A 20715-nucleotide genomic window follows, 5' to 3' on the forward strand; every position below is an offset into this window, starting at 1 on the left:
GAAGACCAGGGAGTTTAGAACTAGGGGGTTCCAGCCTAAGGAGACGGTGTATAAGAGCCCTCTCATTCTACTAAACTCTGGTAAAAATAGTCTTCACGGTTTCAGTCTCTCCGCCGCCCCCGCCCCATCATCAGTTCATCCCTTCTCATTCTTCTCAACTCCAATGGATACAGACCTAACTTGTGCAAATTGCTTTTATAAACCCCTGCTACTTCTGTGCAATCCATTCATTATCCAATATACTTCCCGACGTAGAAGATTTTAGCAACTTGTTTTGGGTGAAAAAGATTTGAACGTACTTTTGCCCTCAATGTTAATGTGTTTGCTGAACAAGTAAGTATGATCATCTACCGCTACATTTTAAGTAAATGCAACTTGCATTCGATGTTTTGCCGTAGGCGATCAACCCTATTAGACTGATACGGTTTCCTCAGATATAAACCTTACAGGAAGAGCATTAGCGGATATTTCAGGGTGGTGGCCACAGTATAATTCTCCTGTGACGCAAGGGAACCAGCCCCAGTACAAGTTTCTGCAAAAGTTTCTTTTCAGTTTAGTACCTGAGAAATTGCGGATGCGGTGCACCTTCCCCTGAGAGAGAACAGTTTAGACCAGATTCATTTTTTTTTGCAAACCTGTATGGAACGCGAATAAATGACTCGCTGATTTAGAATCAAACAATTTACAATCGCAGCCACTGGTTCCACTACTGGCAGAAGTTCCTGAGGATGGCGAGTATGACACTGGAAATCGCTGCCTTCATATTATCCGTTTCTGGTTTTATTTTGGTGTCTTCAACGTTGCCCACAGACTACTGGAAGGTCTCCTCCATCGACGGTACAGTTATCACCACGGCCACTTTCTGGGCCAATCTTTGGAAAACTTGTGTGACAGATTCCACTGGGGTGTCCAACTGCAAAGATTTTCCCTCCATGCTGGCCCTCGATGGTTGGTGATTTTAACAAGTAATCAGTCTGATGAACCTTTTCTTTCTCCTGGTGTTAGCTGTCTACCTGCTGCAGGTGCGCTGTGTCGGGAATATTCCTGTCTGAGACTGTCTGATTTTATTCTTCATTCAGCTCCTCTTCCCCCTGTCTGCGAGCTGTGGGTTCGCGGAATAGAATTACTTGTCACGTCTCAGAATCATAGAATTACACAGTATGGAAAGAGGCTGTTCGGCCTTTCGAGTCCGCACCGACCCACTTTAAGGGCATCCCAACCAACTACTTCACCCACCCTATAGCTGTAACCAGCATGGCTAATCCACTTAGCCTGCACATCTCTGAACACAATGGGACAATTTAGCATGGCCAAACCACCTAACCTACAACAACTTTGGACTTAATTTTGGGCATTTGGAAAGGAAGAGATTTTAGGTGGCATTTCATTGCTTGTCTAATTGAATAATCTTTGTAAACAGTAAATGGTAAAATGGCAGGGCAAGTCTGTAAGAATTCTGAGGGTGGTGCTGAGTGACTTCAGAGAGACAGTGACAAGTTGGCCAAATGGGCAGACACCTAGCAATGCAGAATTTCAGTGCAGAGAAATGTGAGGTAATACATTTTGGTATAAGAAACACAGGAGACACAGTGTCAGTAGTACAACATTGAGTGGTGTACAGGAGCAGAGGGACCTCAGCACTCACATATATGATTCTCTGAAGGTGGCCAGGCAAGTTGAAACATTTATTAAGAAGCCTTTTAGGATCCTTATATTTGTAAATAGAGGCATAGAGTATGAAAGGAAGAAAATGATGCTACATCTCTACAAATCATTGGTCAGATTACATTTGGAGTATTGTATTCAGTTCTGGGTACTTTATTTAAAGAAGGATGCTACAGCCCTGGATAGAGTTCAGAGGTGATTTACAAGAATGATACCATGAAGGAAGGATTTTAGATTCAAGGAAAGATTAGAGAGGGTTATTATTAGAGGCTTATTTTCCTTGAAGCAGAGTTGATTTAAGAGGTGACCTTATTGAGGTGGTTCAAAATTAGGTACAGTTTTGACAGTGTAAAGAATGATATTCTGTTTCCACTATTTGATTTGTCAGCAACTAGGGCTTACAATTTCAAGATTGTCAGCAAAACAGCTAATGAGGAGAAAGTTCTTCACCCAGAGACTTGTTAGGATCTGGAATGCACTACCTGGGAGAGTGGTGGAGGCAGATTCCATGGGAGTTTTAAAAAGAGAGCTGGATATATATTTGAAAGAGATGAAGTTACAGGGCTACAGAGATAGGACTGGAAAGTGAGACGAGCTGGGTAGCTGTTTCAGGAGCCAGTCCAGACACAATGAGTCAAATGGCCTCCTTCCATACTGTAAAATTCTATGATTCTAAAAAGATCAAAATTAGGTTTATGGACTCTTCTGATATTAACATCCTAAAGGGTAGACTGTGTTTTTCTCAACTGCTGATGAACTTGTTGTAAATGTGCAGGAATATGCAGATTGCAATCTCGCCAACTGCTTCAGTATTTATCCCTCCTTGTTTAAATTTCAGTATTATTGGAAGAGACTCTTGGCATTACACTCCATGTCTTTCTCATTCAAAACAAATCATTACTTTTCTTGTATCTCCGTTCCACCCAATGTTCTATATTTCAGATCTTTCCATTCAACTATTTCTCTCAGTTTTCCAGCATAAAGCTGACCTCTATCACCCTTGCTCTGCTTTCTTATTGATTCTCGGAACTCCTTGTTTTAGTTTCCACGTTATTTTAGTCGGAATATTAGCATTTCCACTTTCAGCATATTTCACAATCCTACATGTGTTTCATAGATCTTTTTGATGCAATTTTCCTGTCCAACCTCTTTGTTTGACCATTGGGAATTAGCCAAAATTAAAGCACACAAACACTTAGCTCAGTCATGGCCTGAGAAAATTTGAAAAAAAAGCTAAAGCAAAAACTGTTGAGAGTTGGTCTGGCACCCCCTCACCAGAGGTACCTCTGCTCTGGACTTTGATCTGTAGTTTTCTAAAATGTCATCACATTAATGCTAGTCTGCATCTCTGGGAGATCTTTATCACTCAATACTGCTAAGCTCTATTCACCTGCTCACTCCCCATGGGCTGGAAACCTTTATGTTTGGCTGAAAGTATCTTGTTAGTGTTATCCTACCCACTTGTTCAGTTCCATTACTCTTGTGCCAGTTTAAAAGAGATCCCAAGAGTCATGAGGTTTCCCTGTCAGTCTAGCTCCTTGTCCAAACATGAGTTATCTATCACAACAGACCAAGCTTTGTTGTCCCAAAGCAAACAGTTTCCAAATGGACAACTACATTGTTGCAGTTTGCCCATTGAAATAGTGAGAGGGCAATAACCTCACCATCTGCTGTAGTAATCAATACATTTGCTGGTGTTGTACTATCTCAGTAATGGTCAGATTTCAGCTAACCCCACCCAGATCCAGGCATCATTCCCTGGATCCAGCAGTCCACACTGAAAATACTAGCTGACTGAATTACTTTTTTCAAAAATTGTTTTAAAACCATAAGCAAGTTGAGGCAAGTTCATTTGCTGTGGCAAATGATGAAATAGGAAGATTGCTTCTCCATGATGTGGCCAGTGAAATTGTAAAGATATCCTTAACACAATTATGATCTAACCAAATATAGAGAGTCAAACTGCCTTTAAATTAGATCATGCTGGAATTGGCAGAACTAATAAAGTTGTATTGCACTTTTACTTAAGTATAATGCAAGTGTTTTTACAAAATGTTTGGTTATGTGACTACTCCAGGGAAATGTGGATAGAAACTTTCACAGCCACTCAGAATATGTTGACCGTGAGAGGTGGAGGTCACAGCATTTGTTACAGTTAGAAGTAGATGGGCCTAGAACACTACCCTAAGGCACTCCTATGGAGTTGTCCTGGAGCTGAGATGACTGACCTCAAACAACCACATTCTTTTGACTCCAACCAGAGAAAGATTGTCGCATGATTCCAGTTTTGCTACAGCTCCTTGATGCCACACAGTCAAATGCAGCCTTGATGTCAAGAGCAGTCACTCTCACCTCACCTCTAAAATTCAGTTCTTTTGCTTATGTTCGACCAAGGCCAGGAGGTCAGGAACTGAGTGGACTGGTGCAACCCAAACTGAACAGTTACTCCTTTGTACTGATCTGAGGAAGGGTCACCTGACCCAAAATGTTAACTCTGACTTTTTTTTCACAGATGCTGCCAAACCTACTGAGCTTTTCCATTAACTTTGTTTTTGTTCCTTTGTACATGCTGCTTTGAAAGTGCTGTTGACAGTTCTTCCATCAGTTTACTGATGATTGAGAGTAAACACTTGAACACTCCCACCTGCAAGTTCTCTTCAATGCCACTCACCATCTGACTTGGCAATATATTGCCATTCCAAATGGAGAAAAACTGCAGAAAGTTGCAACACAAAGGCACTTGGGGGATCTTGTGCACAAAACACAGAAAGCTAGTGCACAAATGCAACAAGTAATCAAGGAGGCTAATGGAATTATAGCCCTTATTTTAAAGGAGTTGGAGTATAACAGGAGTTATGAAGTCTTACTGCAACTGTACAAGGTGCTGACGAAATCACATCTGGAGCACTGTGAACAGTTTTGGTCCCCTTATTAAGGAAAGATATTTCTTTGGAGGCAGTTCAGGGAAGGTTCACTTGGATAGAGGGATTGCCATATGAGCAAAGGTTAAACTCTACTTATTGTGGTTTAGAAGAATGAGAGGTGATCTCCTTGAAACTCTCGTGTCTGGGGATATGCAGGCTAGGTGGATTAGCCGTGGGAAACGCAGGGTTATGGGAATAGGGTGGGTCTGGATGGGATGTTCTTCACAGGATTGGTGTGGACTCGATGGGCTGAATGGTCTGCTTCTTTTTTTTTAGAATCCCTACAGTGTGGAAACAGGCCCTTCAGCCCAACAAGTTCACACCGAACCTCAGAGCATTCCAACCAGACCCATTCCCCAAACCCACCTAATCTACATATCCCTGAACACTATGGGCAATTTAGCATGGCCAATCCACCCAGCCTGCACATCTTTGGACTGTGAGAGGAAACCAGAGCACCTGGAGGAAACCCACACAGACATGGGGAGAACATGCAAACTCCACACAGATAGTTGCCCAAGGGGGAAGTGAACCCAGGCCCCTGGCACTGTGAGGCAGCAGTGCTAACCACTGAGCCAATGTGCCACCCCTGCACTAGGGATTCTAAGAAAAATATTGAATTTTTTCAGGGGCTTGACAGGGTATGTACTGAGAGTATGTTTCCCCTCATGGGAGAGTCTAAGACCAGTTTGCATAGTCTTGGAGTAAAGGGGTACAAATTTAAGACTGAGATGAGGAGGAATTTCTTCTTGTAGGGGGTTGTGAATCTTTGAAATTCCTTGCTGCAGAGAGTTGTGGAGACAGAGTCCTTATGTATATATCAGACTGAGATAGATAGTTTCTTGATCAGTAGTGGTTATGGGGGAAGGGCAGGAAAGTGGATGTGGGGAATGCCAGATCAGCCATGGTCCTATTGAATTGTGTATCAGATTTCAGAGGCCAAAAGGCTTACTTATGTTCCTATTCCTTACAGTTCTTATAGCTCCTTCAGTGTCTTGGGGTCAAAATCTTGGAACCCTCTCACAAAAAATATTGTGGTCTACAGCAAATGGACTGCAGCAACTCATGAAAGCAGTTGATCGCTGTCTTTTTCTAGGGCAATTAGGGATGGGAAATTAATGTACATCCAGCCAGCAATGCCCATATCCCATAAAAATATTCTTTTAAAAATTGGGAGGCAATTGGCTGGGTTGCATTTTTCCTTTTTTGTGTGGACAAGACATACCTGTGCAATTTTCCATATTATCGAGTCAATGCCAATGTTATAGTTCTACTGGAACAGCTTGGCTCGGCATGCAGGAAGTTCTGCAGCACAAGTCTTCAGTTCTACTGCAGGAATGCTGTGAAGACTAATATTCTTGCACTGTTCAATGCCTTTAACCGTTCCTTGTTATCAATTAGAGTGAATCAAATTGGCTGATGACTGGCATCAATGATGCTGGGAACCTCAGGAGAAGATTAAAATTGATCATCCACTCAGCACATTTGACAGAAGATTTTCGCAATTACTTGTCTTGTCATTTGCACTGTTGTGCTGGGCTCCTACATTACTGAGGATGGGGATATTTTTGGATCTTCCCCCTGTTAATCATTCAATTGCCCACCAGCATTCATAACTGTTTATGAGATCACTTAGTTCCATCCATGGTTTTGTGTGAGGGAAGTCGAGTCTTATAAACTTGATTGAATTTTTTGAGGAAGTAACCAAGAAGATTGATGAGGGCAGGATGGTAGATATTGTTTGCTTGGACTTAAGTAAAACCTTTGACAAGCTTCCGCATGGTAGCATAATTAATAAAGTTAGATCACATGGGATTCAGGGTGAGCTTGCCAACTGGATACAAAATTCACTTAATGGGAAGAAACAAGGAATGATGGTGGAGAATTGCTTTTCGGACTAGAGGCCTGTGGCCAGTGCTGTTTCACTGGGATCTGTGCTGGGTCCACTTTTGTTTGTCATTTATATAAATGATTTGGATGAGAATATAGAAGGCATGGTTAATAAGTTTGTAGATGAAACCAAAATTGGTGATATAGTGGACAGTGAAGAAGGGTATCTATATTACAAAGAAATCTTTATTAATTGGCTAAATGGGCTGATGAGTGGCATATGGAGTTTAATTTGGACAAATGCGAGGTTTTGCATTTTGGTAAAACAAACAAGGGCAGGACTTTTACAATTAAATGAAGGGCCTTGGGTAGTATTGTAGAGCACAGAGACCTAGAGGTTCAGGTGCATAATTCCTTGAAGTTTGCATCACATAAAGATAGATGGTTAAGAAGGCATTTAGCATACTTGCCTTCATTGCTCAGACCTTTGAGTACAGGAATTTGAACTTTAAGTTGAGGTGGTATAAGATGCTGGTGAGGCCTCTAGTGCTGTGTTCAGTTCTGGTCACCCTGTTTTAAGAAGGATATTATTAAGCTGAAGATGTTTAAGAAGAGATTTACCAGGATGTTGCCAGGAATGGAGAGTTTGAGTTATAAGGAGAATCTGTACAGACTGGGACTTCTTTCACTTGGAGCGTAGAAGGTTGAAGGGTGACTTTACAGAGGTTTATAAAATCATGAGGGGTATAGGTAAGGTGACAGGTAGGTATCTTTTCCCTAGGGTGGAGAATTTCAAGTCAAGGGGGCCTATTTTTAAGGTGAGAAGAGAAAGATTTGAAAAAGACCTGTGGGGCAATTCTTTTACAGAAAGAGTGGGTTCATGTGTGAAATGAACTTCCAGAGGACATGGTGGATGTGGGTACAGTTACAATGTTTAAAAGACATTTAGGTAAGTATATGAATAAGAAATATTTGGAGAAATATTTGGGCCAAGCGTAGACACGTTCGGGATTATGGTCAGCATGGACTGGTTGGACCGAAGGATCTGTTTCTGTTCTGTATGACTCTATGACACCATCCTTTCACAAGTTTCTTTCACTGCTTAGTAGTCTTGCATTGTAGCTTTACCAAGTTGACACCTCATTTTTAAACATGACTGGTCCTGTTCCTGGCATGCCCTCCTGCATTCTTCATTGAACAAGAGTTGATCCTCTGGCTTGATGGTAGTGGTCGAGTAGTGGTAGGCCAGGCCATGAGGTTACATGAGGTTACAGATTGGGTTGGAGTATGGTTCTGCTGCTGATGATGGCCACAGTGCCTCATGGTTTTCCAGTCTTGAGTTGTTAGATCTGTTTGAAGTATACCCCATTTAGCAATGTAATAGTGCCATACAACACAAAGGAGGATATTCTCAATCCACAAGGACTGTGCAGTGGTAACTCTTAATGAAATTGTCATAGACAGATGTATCTTTGGCAAGCAAATTGGTGAGGATGAGGTCAAGTATGTTTTTCACTCTTGTTGGTTCCCTCACCATCTGGTGCAGACCCAGTTTAGCAGTAATGTCCTTTAGGACTGGACCAAATCGGTCACTAGTGGTGTTGTCGAGCCACTTTTGGGGTGGAGTCCTATGTACAGATTAGGTTCTAGGTCTTTGCCACCCTCAGTGCTTCTTCAAAGGGGTATTCAACATGGAGGAATACTGATTTATCAGCTGTGTGGAGGCGTGGGTGTGGCGTTGACTCTATGTAGTAGTCAGCAGGAGGTTTCTTTGCCCATGTCTGACCTGATGTCATGAGGCCTGATCGGTCAATGTTGGGAACTCCCAAGGTTACTTCCTCTTAACTGTGTACCACTGTACTGCCTCATCTGCTGGGTCTCCCAGCTAGTGGGATAGTTGGGTCATGACAGATGGTTGGTCCAGTTTCCTATTCTATTTTATATAACTGAAGGAATGCTTGTCACACATAGGTCAGACCAGGTAAGGGTGGCAGATGTAATCCTTAAAGTCTATTAGTGAACCAAATGGATTTTAAGCACAGTTGTTACCGTGACTAGCTTTTGAATTTCAGATATATTAACTGAATTTAAGTTCCACCAGCTGTAATGGTGGAATTGTCTTCAGAGTGGCAGAGGGCAGGAGTTAATAGTGCAATGATATTACCAACATACCATCAACACTGAGGTGGTAATTTTTCCAGTTAAGAAAATGGGCTTACTAAAATTTGACTGATATCCCAATTTTGGTGAAAACTCATTAAACTATCAAGATTCCAAATAACTGCTTCAAAATAAGTCAAAAGCAAGTTAGTGTCTGTGATAGTAAGGTATTGACATCACCATTTAAAGGAAATAGCTTTGCCACTTTACACCTCAGGGGTCGGTAGCAGTGCAGTTCAGTAAGAAACTCAGGGGATAAATTGATTTTACAACAACATTTTATAGACATTAATTTCAAAATGTCAGGTTTTCAGCTCCTAACAGGATATATGGAAAGATGGTTAAGTGATAGCAATCTGTCTGTGTATATATGTACACAAGACACCTGCGTTAGATACCTCAACCTATGTCCATTAAATTGCTTATATATCACAGATTATGTGTTATAAAATATATTTCATGATATAGTTTGTGAGATTGGTAGAATAAAAATGTGACAGTACTGTTAAGTTGCAAATCTTAAATATTTGACTTGTAACTAGTTAAGGCCTGACTGACCTGATTAAAGCTAGCTTGTGACTTGATGAAAGATCAACGTCTTCTTGTCTGATTGATGTAGTCCATTATTTTATGCTTGCAGTATTCTCAGGTTATCCAATTTATTTATTATCATAAGCTTTATCATAAATCTAAATTCCTGAGAGCTGCAGGATTTTTCTTATTTCATAGTTGAAATAGTTAAGGTGTCAATTAGCTAAAAATGCTGACAATAAATCTAATCTAATATAATCTGCTTTAATTGTTTATGTTTCTTTAATAATAACTATTTTGTAGTTCAATGATCAGCAACTTGAAAAATATTGAACAGCACCAGTAACTCCTCAGGATTCAATGTCAGCTGTTCTTTTATTAAAAAAAAGTTGCTCTTGTCGATATATAAAACCCATTTTGTGATCTTTAGAACATATTCAATTTGTGTGAATTTGGATAAGCAAAAACATATTGACATTGAAGACAATCCACAGAGGGTTCACGAGTTGATCAAGGTATGGAAGGACTCTCCTGTGGGGAGATGTTGAGTAGTTTGGGCCTGTACTCGTTGGAATATAGTAGAATCAGTGGTGACCTTAAGATTATTAAGGTGCTTCACAAGACTAAATATGAAGAGATGTTTACCATTTAAGGAGAATTTAGGACAAGCAGAAATAATCTCAGAATAAGGGGCTACATATTTAGGACAGAGGTGAGGAGATTATTCTTTCTCTCAGAGGGTAGTGAATCTGTGAAATTCTTTGCTGCAGAAAGCTGTCATTATGTCCATTCAAAGCTGAAATAGATTTTTAATCAGTAAAGTAATCTAGGGTTATGAGGAAAACGCAGGAAAGTGGAGTTGAAGATTATCAGATTAGCCATCATCTAACTGAATGGGGAGCAGACTCTAAGAGCCAGAAAGCCTATTTCCGCTCAGTGAACTTTGAATTTAGCAGATTTCATCAAAAAAGATTACTGGATATGACTTAGAATCCAGTCTACATAACACTGAAACAACACCTTCGTCAGACAAAATTGGCAAGAAGTGTTGTCTAAATATTCACACTTAAATCAATCTCTTTTTCTTTTGACTTCAGTACTGTTCCATATATAGTGATATTCAACTGCATTTCCTTCCTTTAACTGCATTTTGAATGCTGCTGCAAAATGCTGCTAATGCTTTTCAACTCAACTAAATGCAATTTTCAACAATATTTTAATAATTAAAATGTATCTAGTAATCCTCAAACAAATGGCAATGCAAGCCATATTTTGGAAGTTTTTGAAGGATGGATTTATGCAAAACCAGGTTCTATTGACATGCCAGAAACATTGATTTGTGCACCAAAGTCCTAAAAACTAGAACGGTTGAATTTGAGTAAGGAACTATCCTTTCAAACATATATCATTCCCTTATTATTTGTAATTGGATTCTCATTAAATCATAGAATAAATGTTTGGTAGTATGGAACATGAATATTGCTCAAAAAGACACATTTTATCAAAGCATTTCATTTTACCCTTATCAGGACAATTAGCAACAATACCAATTCAAGGAGAAAACCAACATTCATATTGCATAGAGGAGAGTGCTGTTTGACGAGTGAATTCTGATAGATGAAGGAATTACCATGAAGAATGCACAGATTAACGTTGATTGACAGTAAGCCCCATCTCTGTAATGGCTATGAGCTCACACGCGTTAACAATTTTGTGCCATTAATTCATTTATTTTGTTCTAAATACTACTCATATTTAAGTAAAGAACCATTAATGTTGTCTGTTTCCTACTTTTTTATCTCTTTGATCCTATTTGTTTCTGCCGCTGTCTCAGACCATCATCCAATCCCATAGCACTTCACCCACTTCCGCAACATCTTGCGCCTTCTCCAGTCCCTCACCACTACACCCAATACCTTCTCTCACTCCCCCAGCTTCTCCTCCACATCCCCAGCATCTCTCTCACTCCTCAGTTCCTCCACCACACTCCTTGTGCCTCCCTCAATCCCCAAACTCCTGCTTCACTCCACCAGCTCCTTCTCCACACCCCAAGTACCTTCCTCACTAACCCAACTTTTCTCCCACTCCCCCAACATCCCATAATCCCTCAACACCATCCTCCATATCAGCTTCTAACCCACTGCTCCAGCACCGTCTGACAACCTCAGCATCTCCTCACTACCCTGCCTCTCCCCAAACTTGTAGCCCCTCTCTCTTTCCTCAGCACACATTCCTGCTCCAGCTCTTTTCCTCTCTCAGGTTCCTCTCTGTAGTGATTGGAACCAGAGGACCACGTTGACTATGAGATCCTTGATTGGGGTTGTTAATCTGGGCCAATCAGGAAGCCCTGGCTGACCAATATTAACAGGGGATTCAGAATCTCCTCAGTTCAGTGGTCTGACTCCAAGCTGGCTGGCCAAAGCTAGTGTACAGTGCACAAGTAAATAAAGGATGACTTGGTGACAGGATACTGGCCCCTACACAGTTATTTCTGTGGCACTGGGAGAAAACAGTACATGCCTGAAGAACATTCACCCTCAAAAGTTATCTTGGAATGAGTATTTCTGGCATCATGCCAATTATTTGGGAAGACTGACTTGTTGATCCTTCTGTCAAAGACTGGGCCCAGTATGTGGAAAGAATGCAATATCTTTTCGGGCAAATGACATTGGGGCAGATGAAAAGAAATGAGTAATCCTTCTGACTGCTTGCGGACCCGCAGCGTTTTCAGTTATAAAGGGCTTAACTTTGCCAGAGGAACCAGACACTAAAACCTTCTAAGAGTTGACAGAGTTAGTTAAGGAATATTATGATGCCAAATCTCCTAAAATTCTGAGACGCTATTGATTTATTCAACTGTTAGAGAACCAGGGGAATCCATATTGGGATTTTTGACAAGGTTAAGATGGCTGGCAGAGGCATGTGATTTCAGTTAACCCTGAATGAGATGCTGAGAGACCATTTGGTATGTGGGATTAATGATGTAACCATGCAGAAGTGCCTACTAGCTGAAGTCCAACTGTACTTCAAACAGGCACTACAACAGGCTTTGTCATTAGAAAATGCGGCAAATGGAGCGTGGAAGCTACAGGGCATCCCAAAAGAAGTGGACACTCTCAAGTGTCTGACTGAGCTTGGGGGACATGTAATCGCAGAGCCTCATGCAGGGCATATCCTGAGCAGAGGGACCCTCGGCCAACCAACAGCAGAAACCCACACAATGCCATGTCTTGGCCAAATGGCTACAACGTTCTTCAGGATCTGGGTCAGCAAGCCATTGTAGTTGCTGTTAGTATGCAGACTTGAGACAGCAAAGGAGTCCGGCAAGGCGTGACTTGAGTAAGAAAACTTATAGGCCAGTGCCCAGGAGAGTGCACATTCTGGGAAGTCCCCCTACATGTGGGTTGGAACAATTAAATAGTTTAGCGACATTCAAATCAGAATCAATTAAAATTAATATTTGGTTAAATGTTCACCCAGTTCCCATGGAGGTCAATACTGGCACAGCTGTATCTGTGGTTGCAGAACCTGTCTTTAACAAGATTTGCTTGGAATTCCAATCCTTAAGTTTGTGCAAGACTTCAGCCAGGCTAAGAACATACACTGGGGAACTGTTGCAGATTAAGGATATGACTTCGGTTCCAGAACCAGTTGGTGCAGTTACCACTGACGGTACTAAGAGGCTTTGGCCCAAGCATATTGGGGCAGGAATTGGTTGAGGAAGATTCACCTAGATTGGCTCAACATTTTTCAATCAGAAAATGGCTGCCTAAGTGAAGTCCTAGTGAAATACCCAGGAGTTTTTCATGAAGGGCTTAGGACTATGAAAGGGGACAAAGCCACTTTACATGTTGACCAGGTAGCAATTCCCCAATTTTGAAGGGCCTGCCCAGTGTCATTTGCCTTACATGCAGAAGTAGAGGAGGAAATCAGGAGGTAGGAAAGCAAAGGAATCATCAAACCAGTGCAGTTTGAGGAATGGGCAACACTAGTCGTACCGATTGTGAAGCCTGATGGCTCAGTTTACCTTTGTGAGGATTTTCAGAAAATGGTAAACCACTTCTTGCAACTGGATAAATACCCAATCCCTTGCATAGGGGACTTGTCCACAAAGTTGTCAGTGGGCTGTCCTTTATGAAGCTGGACACAAGCCATGCCTACCTGCAATTGTGACTAGATGAGGAGTCCCAGAAGTATGCCACAATTAATACTTCTAAGGGTTTGTACCAATATACGAGATTGCCATTTGGGGTATCATCAGCAAGTGCCCTTTCCAACTGGACCATGGAGTGTATTTTACAAGAGCTGCCCTAGGTCGCCATTTATCTGGATGACGTGCAAATAACCAGGAAGACCAATAAAGACCATTTGGAGAACTTGGACACAGTGCTTAAACATTTCTCCCAGGCAGGTATATGCCATAGAAGAGAAAAATGTGTATTCCAGGCACTCTAAGTGACCTACTTGAGTTACAGAGTCGACAAAATCGGGTTACGCTTGTTGGAAGGTAAAGTGAGAGCAAGCTCCCACGTCTGTACAGGAGTTTAGGTTTTCCCTTAAGTTAGTGATTTATTACAGAAAATTCATACTTAACCTGACACCTAATCTTGGCACCCTTACCCCTGCTATTGGAAAAGTGTCAGCCTTGGAAATGGTAGTTTCGCTAAGAAGTCGCCTTTAGGGAAATGAAAAAGCAGCTGTTGTCATCCAAGGTGTTGGTGCACAACGATCCGAAGTGTGGGTGGTGCTGATATGTGATGCCTCCCCATACGGTATTGGAATAGTGTTGGCTCACCGGTGGTCCAATGGAGAGGAACACCTAATAGCATTTGCTCCCCAGACTCTGGCTGATGCCGAGTGCAAATATGCCCAGATAGAGAAGGGAGACTTGGTGGCTATCTTTGATGCAAGGAACTTCCTCCAATACTTTTCTGGGTGGGAATTTGTCATAGAAACAGATAACAAACCCCTGCTAGGGCTGCTGCAGGAAGACAAGGCAGTGCCACCCATAGCTTCCAGTAGAATTTAGTGGTAGGCCCTTATTCTCAGCGCCTACAAGTTAGAATGCTGTCCAGGAAGCCAAGTGGCTTATGCGGATGCCTTGAGCTTCCTCCTACCGGCAGATACTACACTGGTGGTGCCTCCTCTGGGAGATACTGTTCTGGTTTTAAACTTTCTAGACACCTTTCTGGCTACTGCTGACAATATCTGATCATGGACACAAAATAATCCAGGCTTGACAAAATTAAAACAGCTGATGGTAATGGGGGAAACAGAAGGGCCATTTCAACCAGGACTGAAACCTTTCTGGACCCGGTGAGACCAAATCACTGTTCAGAATGGCATATTATGGGGAGCAAAAGTGATTGTCCCGAGTAAAAGTCGCCACAAGATGTTGGCTGAACTCCACCAGGGTCATCCAGGGATTTCCAAGATGAAGTTGCTGGCAAGAATTTATGTCTGGTGGCCAGGGTTGAATGCCAACATAGCTGCATTACTGGGGCAATGGTCAGAGTGCCAATAAGGAAAAAAATTATTGCTAGCGGTGCTCCCAAATTTGTGGGAATGGCTAGCTAAACCCTGGATTCAGTTCATGTCGACTGTGCTGGTCCTTGCGTCGGCTCAGTTTTCCTGGTCATTGTGGATGCTCATTCAAAGTGATTGGATGTGCATAAAGTTCAATTGGCAAACTCAGGGATTACAAATGAGAAGCTGTCATCATTGCTCACGATACACAGACGCCTGGAAGTATTGGTCACAGACAATGGGATGTCATTTGCCAGCAGAGAATTTGAGTATTTCCAACAAGGACAGCTCGACACCATCCATCGTCCAAAGGTCAGGCGAAAGGAGTGGTTCGGTCATTGAAGGCAGGCTTAATGAGGCAGCCTACAGTGTTACTTGATACCAAAGTGTCCCAGTTCCTGTTCAATTATAGGACCAACTCCCACGCAATAACAGGGATAGCTCCAACAGAGTTGCTGAGTCGGTGAAGACTCCACATCAGGTTAAACCTGATATTTCCAGACCCAGGGGTGGGGAGGGGAGGGGGAGGATTAAATGACAGTATGAATGCTAATGCTGACCACATGTCTCCTCTAAATAAAACAGACAACTTAATTTCTGGGACAAAGTTTGGTGCCGGAACCATGGAAATAGCCCTGTATGGATATGAGACGAGGTGGATGCAAGGTCAGGTCCTGTGACTTACAAAGTTTGAGCAGGTGAGGTGGTCCTGAACAAACATATACCTCACCTGAAATCTCACAAATGGGGCAGGACAAAACATACGTAGTCCCTCAAATTGGCCAGAAGGCCTATCAGAAATCGTAAGATTTTCCCCTCCGTCTAGTGTTGAGAAAACCTTGGAGTCCAAGATGGAAGCGGCCTCGATACCATTACTGCAGGAAGAAGAGGAGGAAACTCTCCTGAGATGCTCTGGATGCAGGAGATAGTCTACGGTCAGGTACACATAACCTGTGTATTAGTCCAAATTAGAGGAGCTGGACCTGGGGTGAAAACACCACAGGAAAAGCTACAAGAGAAAGGCCAGGCCCACATCTCCAGACTTAGTGGGGGAGCGATGTAGTGATTGGAACCAGGTGGACCTCGTTGACTAAGAGAACCTTGATTGGGGTTGTGAACTTAGGCCATTCAGGAAGCCCTGACTGACCAACATAAACAGGATATTTAGCATCTCCTCAGTCCTGGGGACTGACTCCAAGCTGGCTGGACACAGCCAATGTACTATGCACAAGTAAAATCCGGGTGACTTGGTGATGGGATACCAGCCTCTGCGCAGTTATTTCACTCTCCCACTCATCCAACACCTGCCCCACTCCACCAACAACTGCCCAGCTCCCATAGTACCTTCCCTATTACCCAGGCTCCCAAATCCCCAGCAACTCACCCAATACTGTCTCCCCCATACCTAAAGTTAGTACCCCCTCTTCTAGCACCTATCCTACCCACCCACACCACTCCCCATGTGCTCCACTTCCCTTGACCCTCCCTTACTTTCCTAATCTCTCATCAACAGCCCAGTCACTTTCTCATGAGGTCAAGTTTCCTGGACGTACATTGTATATAAAATAATGTAGAGGATATATTTATGCATCACAAGAACTTTCATTCCATCAATGCAAATTTATGCATGTGTTTAACTGATTCCTGGGGAACTGCAATGATGCTCTTATACTGCATGTCCAAGCTCCCTCGCCTCATGGGATCTGCAAACTGACTTGACAGGTGACTGCCAGGAAACAAATGATACACTTTTCAAACTTGGCTGAAGACACCCATGAGAAATTCAATCACTGAAGCCCAAATGTGATACAGCCAATAATCTGCCAATCAGATATGACACTGTACAAGTTCAAGATGCACATAAGCTTCCTAGGCAGATATTGAGGCTGCTTTCAGTGCTCATCTACAAGCAAAATGATCGCTGCATGCTGTGCTCTGCACAACACTGGGTGGCAGTAAGGTTTGGAGCTGACAAAGGAACAAGGTACCAAGAACACGTTGTTTGCCGCCAAGTGCAATGAAAAGTAGGAGAAAGCCCAATGCAGCACCAGCTGCTGCCTGGGGTGCAAAGAATTTCTCTAATGCAGTAAGGATCACCACTGGACCAATGGTCACATCCAAAACTAATGTCTCTTGCACCTCACTTCCAAGCCATCCCACCTTAATCTCATTCTAACAAAACAATCCTGTACACAATCATCTTATTTATATACATTACTGACTGGTCCTTGTTAATTCATATTCATCAACAAGCAATTGAAAGGCGAGCTGTACATTTATATTTCATATAATGTGTATTTTACATATTGTATATTTATATGAGTACACATATTTGTTGATGCGAACTGAGAAGCCTTGGGTAGATTCAATGCCACCATTATTATTGACGTAAGACAATTTTACTGAGGCCAAGTGGGGAAGGGATACACACACGAAGTCTTAGGGTGCATTCTTGAGAAACAGAATTTGTTTTCAACATAATATCTAAGTAGCTGGTTACATTACTGCTGCGATATATGTGAGACTTTTGTGAGATTACATGTTAAACATAAGAGTTCTGAGGAAGGGTCCGCTCGACCCGAAACATTAACTCTGATTTCTCTCCACACATGCTGTCAGACCTGCTGAGCTTTTCCAGCAACTTCTGTTTTTATTTCTCTTTTATTAATTATTTGGAGATGTTATCACACAACCAAACAGCATTTTTCCCTACTCCAAATCACCTATGGAACTTTTCACCTATTATCCACCACCACTAAATTACCCATGTTTCCAACTCACCAGATTACATGCAAAGCCCATTAAGGGCAGTTCAGACTACCAAAGGGAGAGGTAGGGAGAGAGGGAGGATGCTAAATCAAAATGGAGTTGGACAAGGAAATAAGGCATTCCACTCCCTGTGGTGCATACCTTTCTCTAAAAGCATTGAGAGTATTGAGGGATGTTGCATACTCCTTCTCCAACAACACCCAGGCACGAATGTAGCTGTGGAAGAGGGGCAGACAGTCAGCAATTATGACCCCTCCACTGCCCTCTGTCTGGGCTTATGAATGGCCAACTTGGCCAGGTCCACAAACAGACCCACAAGGAAAAGTCCTCCAAGTTCCCACAACCCTCTACACTGGATGCCCAAATATCAGAAGCTGGGGCTGAGGGGCAACCAAAAGCACAACAAAAGACTTTTCTAATAACTGAAAGGGCGTGCAGCCACCCATACCCCAGACACAGTCCTTTATGATATAATGGGTGGAGCTAATCTCATGATGTCAGTTAACCCTTTCCGGAACTAACTGCCTTGTACATCAATCACCAGTCACTGACAGGAGGCAACATTGGAAAATGTTGCAAAGGAATACATTATGTGAATTTGAGTAACAAATGTAAATTTAATGGCATTATATTTCCTCAAATGCTCACGTGTTATTGTGCACAATTCCTCTTGCTCCTAACCCTGCTACATGATGCATTCCCTTGTGGCTCCAGCTGCACCAGAGGCAGGATGCACAACTGTTCAAATGTTCCTGGTCAATAACTGCTGTGCCTTGAAGCAAGTTTTAAACAATTCTCTTTCATAGCGAGGCAGCCTGCATTACTTGCATTCTCTACTCCAGCAGAAGAGAAATTGTCTCCAGTAAATCAAGTGAACACTTGTGGTATTAGTTAACTTTACATCATTGTTTGGAGTTAGTATCTGGCTCAACTGAAAGATTAAGTTTCTACAGAAGCAAGTCCGCTTTGAATAGTAGCAACATTACTGGTAATGAGCACCCGCTGTCATACAGAAAGTGCCTCTCTAGTTCTGAAAGGGATACCTAATATGTATTCTGATGGCAACAATGGCTTCATTCTTCAAGGATTATTGTAAATGCATTGTTTCTTATATAGTCTATGTTCTACTCATGAAGAATATGTTGGAATGCATCATTTGGTCTGATTTAACTGTAGAAATTCAGTACTGGTCAAGTGTATCAAGATGAACATCTAATATCAAACTGAGCTTTCCAACTTCTAATAGAAATAACCTATTCCCCAGATGGCTCACAAGAAGTCAGCATCTCCTCCTCCTGCTATATCTGTACAGACAGAGAACAAGATTTATCCACTTTATTGCACCATTTATAGATTTAAGCCCACACATATTATAAATAGAAAGCAATTGTCTCTTCCTCAGAGTGTTCGGTATTCATGTTTAAGAAGGCATCTCGTCTAGGCTGAGTGAATGATCAGTTCAACTGACCAAACTTTAGAATTCCGCCAGTTTTTTTGTATAATTTGTCTGTGATAGCCTGATACAATTAATTGGGAAAGGACTAACACTCGTTCATCGTCTTATTCCATGCTTCTCTATTTAACTGTAGCCAGAGAACCACTTCCAATAGTTTCTGTTTCTGCTTCCACATTTTTACCTTTGCAGCCCCAAGGATGTGTCCTTGGCCCCTTCCTTTTTCTCGTTTATATAGTGTCCTCAGTGAATTTATCTAAAATCATAGCATTGATTTTTCCACATATGTTGATGGTACTGAGCTTTACCTTATTACCACCTGTATCAATTTTATTACTGCTACCAAATCATCAGATCATTTATCTGGTATCCAGTAATGGATGAACAGAAATCTCCCCCAACTAAGTACTGGGAAGTCTGAAGTCATTGTTATCTGTCTTCACTCTAAACTCCCTCCTTGACCAACTGTCTTCATCCCTCTCCCTGGCAACAGACTTGATGAATTAAGCCAATGTGTTTGATTTGATTTGATTTATTATTGTTACATGTACCTAGGTACAGTGAAAGGCTTTGTTTTGTTCGCAGTACAGGCAGATCACACCAAAATAAATTGCATTACGGTAAATAGAACAGAGCAAGGAAGGTACACAAAGAGCAAAATGAATATTAATTTCAAAATTTGAAAGGTCCATTCAGAAGTCTAATAACAGCAGGGAGGAAGCTGTTCTTGAATTTGTTGGTTTGTCTGTTTAAGATTTTGTATCTTCTACTTGACGGAAGACATTGGAAGAGATTATAACTGGGGTGGGAGGAGACATTGATTATGTTGGCTGCCTTCCCGAGGCAGCAAGAAATTTAGATGGAGTCAATGGATGGACGGTTGGCTTGCATGCTGGACTGGATTGTGTTCACAACTCTGTGTAGTTTCTTATGGTTCTGGGCACAGCAGTTGTCATACCAAGCTATGATGCATCAGGGTAGAATGCTTTCTATGGTGCTCAATAAAGTTTGTAACTTTGTAACCTCAGTGTCATATTTAACTCAATACTGAGTTTCCCAATTCTTATTCATGTCATCACAAAAATCACCTATTGCCAGCTTTGTGACATCAACCATCCATGCCACACAAATGCCGGGCAATGACCATCTCCATCAAGAGATAATCTAACCACCTACTCAAGACATTTAATGACATTACCATCACTGAATTTCCCATTATCAACATCCTTGGGATTACCATTGACTAGAAACAGCTGGAGTTGCCACGTAAATACAATGGCTATAAAAGCATGTTAGAGGCTGGGAATCTTGAAGTGAGTAACTCACCTCCTTACTCCCAAAGCCTGTCTACCATCTACAAGGCACGAGTGATGAATGTGATGGAATACACCTCAATTGCTTGGATGATTGCAGCTGCAACATCAGTCAGGAAGCTTCTTACCATCCAGGACAAAGCAACCCACTTAATTGGCACCACATTGATAAAAATTGACTTTGTCCACCACAGACACTCCACAGCAGCAGTGTGTGCTAACTACAAGATGCACTGCAGTAACTCACCAATGTTCCTCAGACGGCACCTTCCATGACCACTTCCATCTAGAAGGACAATTGCAGCAAATACATGGGAACACCACACCTGCGATTTCCTCTCCAAGCCATTCACCATGCTGACTTGGAAATATATCTCCATTCCTTTAGTGTCACTTGTTCAAAATCCTGGAATTCCCAACACCAAATGAAAGAAGATCAGTTAGCTGGAATGATAGTTGAGGGTGCAGAGTGATGCCAACAGTGTGGGTTCAATTCCTGCACCAGCTAAAGTCACATTGAATGTTCTGCTTTCTCAACCACACC

General features: G+C 42.0%; 1 protein-coding gene across 1 annotated transcript in view; it reads left to right on the plus strand.

The window, feature by feature from the left end:
- The first annotated feature begins 728 nt into the window (after positions 1–728).
- cldn10a (claudin 10a) overlaps positions 729–20715 on the plus strand; it is a 37409-nt gene continuing 17422 nt past the window's right edge. The window contains exon 1 of the mRNA XM_020513484.2: positions 729–948. Within this exon, the coding sequence (XP_020369073.2) occupies positions 729–948 (220 nt within the window). The remainder of the gene's footprint in view (positions 949–20715) is intronic.

This window comes from Rhincodon typus, chromosome 6 (genome assembly GCF_021869965.1).
Source record: "Rhincodon typus isolate 14 chromosome 6, sRhiTyp1.1, whole genome shotgun sequence".
Classification (NCBI taxonomy): Eukaryota; Metazoa; Chordata; class Chondrichthyes; order Orectolobiformes; family Rhincodontidae; genus Rhincodon; species Rhincodon typus.